This window comes from Betta splendens, chromosome 3 (genome assembly GCF_900634795.4).
Source record: "Betta splendens chromosome 3, fBetSpl5.4, whole genome shotgun sequence".
In the NCBI taxonomy this organism is placed as follows: domain Eukaryota; kingdom Metazoa; phylum Chordata; class Actinopteri; order Anabantiformes; family Osphronemidae; genus Betta; species Betta splendens.
In genome coordinates, this window is record NC_040883.2 from 1,048,808 (window position 1) to 1,061,297 (window position 12,490).

At 56.6% G+C, this 12,490-nt stretch overlaps 1 protein-coding gene across 1 annotated transcript in view; it reads right to left on the reverse strand.

Annotated features, from left to right (window-relative positions):
• Positions 1-1,218: 1,218 nt before the first annotated feature.
• The window catches only part of LOC114852225 (low-density lipoprotein receptor-related protein 4-like), a 51,510-nt gene continuing 40,238 nt past the window's right edge, over positions 1,219-12,490 (reverse strand). The window contains exons 7-14 of the mRNA XM_029144491.3: positions 5,509-5,628; positions 5,282-5,407; positions 4,608-4,733; positions 4,391-4,525; positions 3,355-3,480; positions 2,743-2,973; positions 2,506-2,662; positions 1,219-2,300 (exon numbers count right to left, since the gene is read on the reverse strand). Of these exons, the coding sequence (XP_029000324.1) occupies positions 2,024-2,300; positions 2,506-2,662; positions 2,743-2,973; positions 3,355-3,480; positions 4,391-4,525; positions 4,608-4,733; positions 5,282-5,407; positions 5,509-5,628 (1,298 nt within the window). The 3' untranslated portion in view covers positions 1,219-2,023. The remainder of the gene's footprint in view (positions 2,301-2,505; positions 2,663-2,742; positions 2,974-3,354; positions 3,481-4,390; positions 4,526-4,607; positions 4,734-5,281; positions 5,408-5,508; positions 5,629-12,490) is intronic.

Consider the following 12,490-nt stretch of genomic DNA (forward strand, 5'->3'; position numbering starts at 1 on the left):
TCGTCGGACCAGTCCCCGCATTCGTCGTCTCCGTCCGCATGTAGATGTCCAGGTGCAGCGGCCGTAGGACGCACTGGAACTCCTCCACGCGCGGTAGCTGTCATCACGTCGGCAGCTTACACACCATGACACACACACACAACAAGCACACGGTTCTTGCCGGTGAACTTGTTGGCGCTGTTGATGCTCTTGGTGTGCCAGTCGGTCCAGTAGAGGCTGTCCTCAAACACGGTGATGGGCGAACGGGGTGGGGGCAGGCCTGCGAGAGAGGGAGCATCAGGGGCATCAGGTCCAGCATCCCCATAATGAGCACAGTTATTACACAGAGTTATTCTGTGGTGGTTTGTTCCACCAGCGCTCTCCAAACATCCTCCCATCCACTGCTGTGGGTCGCAGCTGATGTCATAATCGTCCCCATTTAAAGCTGCTTTCAATTACTCTGCCTCTCATGGGCCTGGCGCAGGTTTAGTTGCGGGGGAGCGGCGGCGCTCCATCGCTTTTCCATCCAGATGCCAGAAGCACAGCTGGACCGACGCTGGAACGTCTTCTGGTCCACAGCGAACGCAGCTGTAAGGAGAGTCACAGACCTCACCGGAACCTCCTTCCACTTCATCCTCGGCTTCGTGCTCCTGCTGAATGGCTGGAAAAAGTGATTTGTGCTGCAGAGCGGTGGTGGTGGCGACACGCGGGCACACGGCTTAGAAAAACAGCAGCGCTCATTTAATGATAGTGTTTAAATGGATAAAAGTGGAGACGGACGAAAGGAAGACGCAGCGGGGGAGGGGACGGCCCCTCGCTCTCTGGGAGGATCGTATGAAGCTGCTGTATTTACACCACACCTGAGTCACACGCAGTCCATTAGTTCAGGGTTTCAGCAAACGTGTTAAAGCTGCTGCAGAGACGTCAGGCGAGGAAACAAACAGCTGGAAGCGTCAACAAGTTATAGAACCTGACACCTTCCATGATAACAGACTGTGCCTTTACATTGCACCTCAGCTCAGTGGGGTCCAGGTGTGTGTGTGTGTGTGTGCGTGCTCGTGTGTGTGTGTGTGTGCTCGTGTGTGTGCTTGTGTGCATGTGCTCGTGTGTGTGTGCGTGTGTGTGTGTGTGTGCTCGTGTGTGTGTGTGTGTGTGCTCGTGTGTGTGTGTGTGTGCTCGCGTGTGTGTGTGTGTGCGTGTGTGTGTGTGTGTGTGTGTGTGTGTGTGTGTGCTCGTGTGTGTGTGTGTGTGCGTGTGCGTGTGTATATCCCAGCATGAGGGACACAACACTGCACCCTCTCCCTCCCTCTGAAGCAGCCACAGCTTTGACACGGTCACCTTCTTCCTTTGTCTTTGCCCCTATTCCTCCACAGCTCATTCCTTGGAGCAGCTGGTGAAGCAGCTGCAGGCAGACGGGGCATCAAACGACTGCTCCAGCCTTTCACCCCCGGTCGAGTCACGTCTCAACTACCTGCAGTCTATCAGTGAAGCAGCTCAGCGTCCAGAGGAAGTCGGCTGCTGAGATGCAGAGTGGCGACGGACGGTGGCTTCACTTGGTTTGATCGCGAACACTTTAACTGAGCTGCTGCCCATTAACCATTAACCCACGCAGCTGCAGGACCGACTACAGGATCAACTGGCCGGATCCATTCAATGAATGGTGTCACTGCACGCACGCACACACACACACACACACACACACACACACACACACACACACACACACACACACACACACACACACACACACACACACACACACACACACGAAGGCTCACAGGGCTCGCGCTGCAAACACACCGTGCCCCGTCTGCTCTCCTTCCAAACGCTCCTCAGCTTCACGGCTCGTCTTCTGCTCTGTGGCGGACGCTTCAGTTGCCCTTCAGCTTCAGGTCAGACCGGCTGTGGCTTCGCTGCCTCTTTATTCTCTATTTGGTGTCTCTGAACTTCAGACTCGTGAAGCCGTTTCCCACCACCAGCCTACAGTTGTCGGAGCCCTGCTGCTTTGCCATGATGACCTCAGCCTGAGCTGCTGAGGACGGCGTCATGGGAGGGAAACGCCAACCACACACAGCCTGCGAGCGGTCAGAGGGAGGCCTTTACCTTGGCTGATGACGGCCTTGCGGTTGCGTCCGTCCAGGTCGGCCCTCTCGATCACATGGTGCTTGGCGTCCACCCAGTACATACGGCGGCCGGCGTAGTCGATGGTGAGGCCGTTGGGCCAGAACAGGTGTGTGTCGGCAATGACTCGCCGGTTGGAGCCGTCCATGTTGGCGTACTCGATGCGAGGCGTGTTGCCCCAGTCGGTCCAGTAGATCTTACTGGGAGGGGGAAACGGACAGTCAGACAGGCCTCGACTCCTGCCAGCCTCATGAAATACTCAGCGTTGGCCTGTGGGCACAGTTGTGCTGCCAAGCTTTAATTCGTGCCGCACCACAACTGGGTGACTGTTCACACATGGCCTGTGAATGCGATGTGTGTGTGTGTGTGTGTGTGTGTGTGTGTGCGCGTGTGTGTGCGTCATACCCTTCGATGGGGTGCAGCGCTATGGCTCGTGGTTTCTCCATGTTCTGCCACAGCAGCACCTTGCGATGCGTCCCATCCAGGTTGGCCACTTCGATGCGGGAGGTGCCGGAGTCGGTCCAGTACAGCTTGTCATGGATCCAGTCTATGGCCAAGCCACCTGAAGCAGAGAGAAGCTCTGGAACTATTGCTACTATACGATGAGAGGCTGTTAACCTGTTGGACGGGTCTGAAGCCCACCTGGACTCTCCAGACCTGTGGACACAACCTCCTCTACGTTGGAGCCATTGAGGTTGGCCTTCATGATGCGGTCCAGCGTCACGTCTGACCAGAAGACCAGCTCCAGGCTGTGGTGGAAGTCCAGCGCGATGGCGTTCTCCAGGTTGTTGAGCAGCAGCGTGTACTCTGAGCGATGGGGCAGCACCTGGCGGATGTCGATGCGGTTGGCAAACAACAGCACCGGCTCTGGACCTGCGGAGAACGGAGAGACAGGCGGGAATGGAGACAATGTGAATTAAAGTGGAAACTAAAACAGCAGGAAACCAAAGCTCAAGCCAACGTTGGAAAGAAGCTGTAGAGAAAAGCCAAACAAAAGTTTGAGTTGGGACAAATGGTCACGTTCAATAAAAGCGAGCATTAATCTCTCTGGAGGTGAAGGTCTGGTCCTGGGTTTAAAGCGGACTGCTGGGCGGCTGCAGCTCTGTTGCATATCTAAACCAGTCCACACCATGAGTGCCCAGAACAGCAGAATGGAGCCAGGTACTGCTGAGGTGAGCACAAACACAACCACTGTGTTCCTGGAGAAGCTCGAAGCCTGAGCAGAGACTGATTCACGGCTGAAACACGTCTCACCCAGAGCTTTGCAGCTGCGCTTGTCGGGTCGGAGCTCGTAGCCCTGGACACACCAGCACTGGAAGCCCCCCTCTGTGTTGGTACAGCCCTGACTGCAGTAGCCATCCTCCGCACACTCGTCCACATCTGGATCAGAGCACAGCAGGCAAAGACGAGCAGAGAGAGACACAGGTCATCATCAAGTCATGAAGACGGAGACGCTGATGTGATCAAAGCCTCATTCAACCTCACATGGAAACAAGTGGGACGTTTCCTGCAGTTTGCATCATTAATCAATGAATGAGAGAAAAAAATCGATTTGGAACTGAACCTTGCACACACTGGCACAGAGACACACACACGTGCACAGATGCGCACACACACACACACACACACACACACACACACACACACACACACACACACACACACACACACACACACACACCCTGACAGAGACACACGCACACACACACACACACACGCACGCACACACGCACACACCCTGACAGAGACACACACACGTGCACAGATGCGCACACACACACACCCCTGACAGATGCGCACACACACACACACACACACACACACACACCCTGACACACACACACACACACGCACGCACACACACACACACACGCACGCACGCACACGCACACACCCTGACAGAGACACACACACGCACACACACACACACGCACGCACGCACGCACGCACACACACACACACACACACACACACACACACACACACACACACACACACACACACACACACACACGCACACACCCTGACAGAGACACACACGCACGCACACACGCACGCACACACGCACGCACACACCCTGACAGAGACACACACACACACACACACACGCACATACGCACGCACACGCACACACCCTGACAGAGACACACACACACGCACGCACACACACACACACACACACACGCACACACACACACACACACACACACACACACACACACACACACACACACACACACACACACACACACACACACACACACACACACACACACACACACGCACGCACCCTGGCAGCTCCTGCCGTCGTCTGTCAGTCTGTATCCCGTGTGGCAGGTGCACTGAACCAGTCCTCGGACCATCTGACACTTCTGGGCGCAGCCTCCATTATTCTGGTTACAGTTGCCCTTGTTGGAGCGAGGACCTACACACAACAAACAGACTCAGCATAAAACACAAGCGCACAACCATCTTCACAGCGGAGGAGAGAATGCGACTGGACTGACGGCAGTCGTGGTGCGGGTGTTCGTCGGTGCCGTCGCCGCAGTCGTTGGCCTCGTTGCACACCTTCCTCTGCCCGATGCAGCGTCCGTTGCCACACTGGAACTGATCCGGAGCGCAGGGAGGCGTCTCTGCAGGGACGCATGGGAAGTCACACTGTGAAACAAGCATTCACTGCGTGCTCATGTTTGACACGTGTCCAGAGGCCCAACGAACGGAGCACTAGCGTCTGCTTCTGTCCCACACAGATGATCTGAACAACCACTTTACTCTACAAAATGCTGCACAAAGTGGTTTCAGCTTTAATCTGAGCAGAGCTCAAGTGTTCTATTGTGGATTTCCATTAACCTCTTACCACAGCACATTCAATAGAGCCAACATCAGCAGCCGACAGCAGGTAAAGTCACATCTCCAAATAATCCACGAAGAAGCAGGAGTCATCATTAACTTGAACTGATGAGGTTCAAGTCAGGTTTTCAGGATTCATCTTTTCTCTATTGATGCTCCACTTTACAGGTCAGTTTCAACTGTGTCTGTGTTGGTGGCGTCGTTCCATCAGTGGAGGAGCCGCCAAACTGATCAGTGCATCATTTGAAAGAGAGTTTGTCGGAGGAGAGCTGTTCTGAGCTGTTGTCATGACTACGACTGAAGCACGCGTTATATTTAGCCACAGTCTTACCGGTTTTCTCACAGCCCTCTTCATCGCTGCGATCCGAGCAGTCGTCCTCGCCATCGCATCGCCATGACAACCGGATGCAGCGTCCGGTTCCACAGCGGAACTGATCGGCCGCGCACATGGACGTGTCTGGAGCGACACGGGCACAAAGCTGCCGTTAACCACATCAGAAAGACAAAAGGAGGATGTTCAGTCTCCACAACCAACGTTTCAGTAACTCTGAGACTCACTGCAGTTCTTCTCATCCGATTGGTCGTCGCAGTCGAACTCGCCGTCGCACCTCCAGCTGGCGTTGATGCACATGCCGCTGCTGCACATGAACTCAACTGATCTGCAGGGCTGATGAGAGGCTACACACACACACACACACACACACACACACACACACACACACACACACACACACACACATTACCTAGATGTGTTGACATCCTGTGATTCAACAGTAACTGTATAGAAAGAACATTTTGTAATAACTGAACAGATTTACATAGACAATTAACTAATTAAAGTGCCAAAGTTTGTTTGTTGTCCTCTTCTGACACGTAATATTTTTGTCTCCATAAATAGTTTGTTTATTTTAGGCTGTGATCACCCGTCACAGCTGCCCCACATTTAAATCTCCCACCTCATCTGTACATGCCATCAGATCAAAGTGAATGTGAAACTGGCAGCGGATGAGGACGGAGGTGGAGGAGAAGATTAAAGCCGAATCAAACATAAGCATCTTAAGGCGGCGTGTGCGTCTCTGACATGTTTCCTCCTGACAGCACAAGTCGGCACCCACTGAAGCTGAAGTGGGCGTGAGATAAGGGAGGAATGAAATGACAAGTGAGGGGAAGAAAGAGGGAGCAGGAGCAGAGGAAGCTGCACGGGGAGGAAAGAGGATCAGAACAGCAGGTGGGCGCCCCCTGAGACTCAGACTCAGGCCACAGGAAGCAGCACGGGACCCGGGAGTCAGTCAGACTCAAACATTTAGCATTTAGTCAGTCATGCAAGCAAATGCAAAAAGTAACAAGATGAGCGACATGGAGTGTTCCTGGAGGTGAGAGAGAGAAAGAGGCGAGCGAGAGAGCGAGAGAGAGAGAGAGCGAGCGAGCGGCTCTCGAACAAAGCGCCCTTCATGTGTCTGAGGAATCAATGCCAAGGAATGCTGTCTGAGGATGGGCTCTCTTATGCCTCTGAGGAATGTCTCCTGTGTGTGTGTGTGTGTGTGTGTGTGTGTGTGTGTGTGTTGTTGATGAAGCAGATTCTTTTAAGACTTGGTCAAAACTAGATAAAATAAGTAATTAAGGGACATGAGTACATGAGTGCAGCAGCGTCTCTGGAGCGAAGCAGGACGCGGCTCCACTTCCAGTGTGTGGGTGCATGAGTCAAAGCTGAACCTTCAGTGTGAAAGTGCAAAAATGAATAAAACGCTTTATAATTGTGAAGGCGCGTTTTGAGACACAACTGGGCGAGAGAGTCCAAAACACAAAGTAATGGAGATAGGGGGTAAAAGAGGAAAGAGGAACGAGTGGAGCCTCAACACTGAAGAGCAGCTTCAGCGTGTTTATCACAGCACCACACGGAACATGTGGACAGGCAGCATGAGGACAGACAGGAGGAGGACAGACAGGAGGAGGACAGACAGCATGAGGACAGACAGGAGGAGGACAGACAGCATGAGGACAGGCAGCATGAGGACAGACAGCATGAGGACAGACAGCATGAGGACAGGCAGCATGAGGACAGGCAGGAGAAGGACAGGCAGCATGAGGACAGACAGGAGGAGGACAGACAGCATGAGGACAGGCAGCATGAGGACAGGCAGCATGAGGACAGGCAGCATGAGGACAGGCAGCATGAGGACAGACAGCATGAGGACAGGCAGGAGAAGGACAGGCAGCATGAGGACAGACAGGAGGAGGACAGACAGGAGAAGGACAGACAGGAGGAGGACAGGCAGCATGAGGACAGACAGGAGGAGGACAGGCAGCATGAGGACAGGCAGCATGAGGACAGGCAGCAGGAGGACAGACAGGAGGAGGACAGGCAGCATGAGGACAGGCAGGAGGAGGACAGACAGCATGAGGACAGGCAGGATGAGGACAGACAGGAGGAGGACAGGCAGGAGGAGGACAGGCAGGATGAGGACAGACAGGAGGAGGACAGACAGGAGGAGGACAGACAGCATGAGGACAGGCAGCAGGAGGACAGACAGGAGGAGGACAGGCAGGAGGAGGACAGACAGGAGGAGGACAGGCAGGATGAGGACAGACAGGAGAAGGACAGGCAGGATGAGGACAGGCAGGATGAGGACAGACAGGAGGAGGACAGACAGGAGAAGGACAGACAGCATGAGGACAGACAGGAGGAGGACAGACAGCATGAGGACAGACAGCATGAGGACAGGCAGGAGGAGGACAGACAGGAGGAGGACAGGCAGGAGGAGGACAGACAGGAGGAGGACAGGCAGGAGGAGGACAGGCAGGAGGAGGACAGACAGGAGGAGGACAGACAGGAGGAGGACAGGCAGGAGGAGGACAGGCAGGAGGAGGACAGGCAGCATGAGGACAGACAGGAGGAGGACAGACAGCATGAGGACAGGCAGGATGAGGACAGACAGCATGAGGACAGGCAGGATGAGGACAGACAGGAGGAGGACAGGCAGGAGGAGGACAGGCAGGATGAGGACAGACAGGAGGAGGACAGACAGGAGGAGGACAGGCAGGAGGAGGACAGGCAGCATGAGGACAGACAGGAGGAGGACAGGCAGCATGAGGACAGGCAGGATGAGGACAGGCAGGATGAGGACAGACAGGAGGAGGACAGACAGCATGAGGACAGACAGCATGAGGACAGGCAGGAGGAGGACAGACAGGAGGAGGACAGGCAGCATGAGGACAGGCAGCATGAGGACAGACAGGAGGAGGACAGGCAGGAGAAGGACAGACAGGAGGAGGACAGGCAGCATGAGGACAGGCAGGATGAGGACAGACAGGAGAAGGACGGGGAGGAGGAGGACAGACAGGAGGAGGACAGGCAGCATGAGGACAGGCAGCATGAGGACAGACAGGAGCAGGACAGGCAGGATGAGGACAGACAGCATGAGGACAGGCAGCATGAGGACAGACAGGAGGAGGACAGGCAGGAGGAGGACAGACAGGAGGAGGACAGGCAGCATGAGGACAGACAGGAGGAGGACAGACAGGAGGAGGACAGACAGGAGGAGGACAGACAGCATGAGGACAGACAGGAGGAGGACAGGCAGGATGAGGACAGGCAGGATGAGGACAGACAGGAGAAGGACGGGGAGGAGGAGGACAGGCAGGATGAGGACAGACAGGAGGAGGACAGACAGCATGAGGACAGGCAGCATGAGGACAGACAGGAGGAGGACAGGCAGCATGAGGACAGGCAGCATGAGGACAGACAGGAGGAGGACAGGCAGGATGAGGACAGACAGGAGGAGGACAGACAGGAGGAGGACAGGCAGGATGAGGACAGACAGCATGAGGACAGGCAGCATGAGGACAGACAGGAGGAGGACAGGCAGGAGGAGGACAGACAGCATGAGGACAGACAGGAGGAGGACAGGCAGGAGGAGGACAGACAGGAGGAGGACAGACAGCATGAGGACAGGCAGGAGGAGGACAGACAGGAGGAGGACAGGCAGGAGGAGGACAGGCAGCATGAGGACAGGCAGCATGAGGACAGGCAGGATGAGGACAGGCAGGAGAAGGACGGGGAGGAGGAGGACAGACAGGGAGGAGGACAGGCAGGATGAGGACAGACAGGAGGAGGACAGGCAGCATGAGGACAGACAGCATGAGGACAGACAGGAGGAGGACAGACAGGAGGAGGACAGACAGGATGAGGACAGGCAGGAGGAGGACAGGCAGCATGAGGACAGGCAGGAGAAGGACAGGCAGCATGAGGACAGGACAGGAGGAGGACAGACAGGAGAAGGACAGACAGGAGGAGGACAGGCCAGCATGAGGACAGACAGGAGGAGGACAGACAGCATGAGGAAGGCAGCATGAGGACAGGCAGCAGGAGGACAGACAGGAGGAGGACAGGCAGCATGAGGACAGGCAGCATGAGGACAGACAGGAGGGAGGACAGGCAGCATGGAGGACAGGGCAGGAGGAGGACAGACAGGAGGAGGACAGGCAGGAGGAGGACAGACAGGAGGAGGACAGGCAGGATGAGGACAGACAGGAGAAGGACAGGCAGGATGAGGACAGGACAGGAGAAGGACAGACAGCATTGAGGACAGACAGGAGGAGGACAGACAGCATGAGGACAGACAGCATGAGGACAGGCAGGAGGAGGACAGGCAGCATGAGGGACAGGCAGCATGATGACAGACAGGAGGAGGACAGGCAGGAGGAGGACAGGCAGGAGGAGGACAGGCAGCATGAGGACAGACAGGAGGAGGACAGACAGGAGGAGGACAGGCAGGAGGAGGACAGACAGGAGGAGGACAGGCAGGAGGAGGACAGACAGGAGGAGGACAGGCAGCATGAGGACAGACAGGAGGAGGACAGGCAGCATGAGGACAGGCAGCATGAGGACAGGCAGGAGGAGGACAGACAGGAGGAGGACAGGCAGCATGAGGACAGACAGGAGGAGGACAGACAGCATGAGGACAGACAGGAGGAGGACAGGCAGGAGGAGGACAGGCAGGATGAGGACAGACAGGAGGAGGACAGACAGGAGGAGGACAGGCAGGAGGAGGACAGGCAGCATGAGGACAGACAGGAGGAGGACAGGCAGCATGAGGACAGACAGGAGGAGGACAGGCAGGATGAGGACAGGCAGGAGGAGGACAGACAGGAGGAGGACAGACAGCATGAGGACAGACAGCATGAGGACAGGCAGGAGGAGGACAGACAGGAGGAGGACAGGCAGCATGAGGACAGGCAGCATGAGGACAGACAGGAGGAGGACAGGCAGGAGAAGGACAGACAGGAGGAGGACAGGCAGCATGAGGACAGACAGGAGGAGGACAGACAGGAGAGGACAGGCAGCATGAGGACAGGCAGGGAGGAGGACAGGCAGCATGAGGACAGGCAGCATGAGGACAGCAGCATGAGGACAGACAGGAGCAGGACAGGCAGGAGGAGGACAGACAGCATGAGGACAGGCAGCATGAGGACAGACAGGAGGAGGACAGACAGGAGGAGGACAGGCAGGAGGAGGACAGACAGGAGGAGGACAGGCAGCATGAGGACAGACAGGAGGAGGACAGGCAGCATGAGGACAGACAGGAGGAGGACAGACAGGAGGAGGACAGACAGGAGGAGGACAGACAGCATGAGGACAGGCAGGAGGAGGACAGGCAGGAGGAGGACAGGCAGGAGGAGGACAGGCAGCATGAGGACAGGCAGCATGAGGACAGGCAGGATGAGGACAGACAGGAGAAGGACGGGGAGGAGGAGGACAGACAGGAGGAGGACAGGCAGGATGAGGACAGGCAGGATGAGGACAGACAGGAGAAGGACGGGGAGGAGGAGGGACAGGCAGGATGGAGGACAGACAGGAGGAGGACAGACAGCATGAGGACAGGCAGCATGAGGACAGACAGGAGGAGGACAGACAGGAGGAGGACAGGCAGCATGAAGGACAGGCAGCATTAGGACAGACAGGAGGAGGACAGGCAGCATGAGGACAGACAGCATGAGGACAGGCAGGAGGGAGTACAGACAGGAGGAGGACAGACAGCATGAGGACAGGCCAGGAGGAGGACAGACAGGAGGAGGACAGGCAGGAGGAGGACAGGCAGCATGAGGACAGACAGCATGAGGACAGGCAGCATGAGGACAGGCAGCATGAGGACAGGCAGCATGAGGACAGACAGGGGAGGGACAGGCAGGAGGAGGACAGGCAGGATGAGGACAGACAGGAGGAGGACAGGCAGCATGAGGACAGGCAGCATGAGGGACAGACAGGAGGAGGACAGACAGGAGGAGGACAGACAGAGGAGGACAGAGGACGAGCATGAGGACAGGCAGGAGGAGGACAGACAGGAGGAGGACAGGCAGGAGAGGACAGGCAGCATGAGGACAGGCAGCATGAGGACAGGCAGGATGAGGACAGAAGGAGAAGGACGGGGAGGAGGAGGACAGACAGGAGGAGGACAGGCAGGATGAGGACAGGCAGGATGAGGACAGACAGGAGAAGGGACGGGGAGGAGGAGGACAGGCAGGATGAGGACAGACAGGAGGAGGACAGACAGCATGAGGACAGGCAGCATGAGGACAGACAGGAGGAGGACAGACAGGAGGAGGACAGGCAGCATGAGGACAGGCAGCATTAGGACAGACAGGAGGAGGACAGGCAGCATGAGGACAGACAGCATGAGGACAGGCAGGAGGAGTACAGACAGGAGGAGGACAGACAGCATGAGGACAGGCAGGAGGAGGACAGACAGGAGGAGGACAGGCAGGAGGAGGACAGGCAGCATGAGGACAGACAGCATGAGGACAGGCAGCATGAGGACAGGCAGGAGGAGGACAGGCAGGAGGAGGACGGGGAGGAGGAGGACAGACAGGAGGAGGACAGGCAGGATGAGGACAGGCAGCATGAGGACAGGCAGCATGAGGACAGACAGGAGGAGGACAGGCAGGAGGAGGACAGGCAGGAGGAGGACAGGCAGCATGAGGACAGGCAGCATGAGGACAGACAGGAGGAGGACAGGCAGGAGGAGGACAGGCAGGAGGAGGACAGGCAGCATGAGGACAGACAGGATGAGGACAGACAGGAGAAGGACGGGGAGGAGGAGGACAGACAGGAGGAGGACAGGCAGCATGAGGACAGGCAGCATGAGGACAGACAGGAGCAGGACAGGCAGGATGAGGACAGACAGCATGAGGACAGGCAGCATGAGGACAGACAGGAGGAGGACAGGCAGGAGGAGGACAGACAGGAGGAGGACAGGCAGCATGAGGACAGACAGGAGGAGGACAGACAGGAGGAGGACAGACAGGAGGAGGACAGACAGCATGAGGACAGACAGGAGGAGGACAGGCAGGATGAGGACAGGCAGGATGAGGACAGACAGGAGAAGGACGGGGAGGAGGAGGACAGGCAGGATGAGGACAGACAGGAGGAGGACAGACAGCATGAGGACAGGCAGCATGAGGACAGACAGGAGGAGGACAGGCAGCATGAGGACAGGCAGCATGAGGACAGACAGGAGGAGGACAGGCAGGATGAGGACAGACA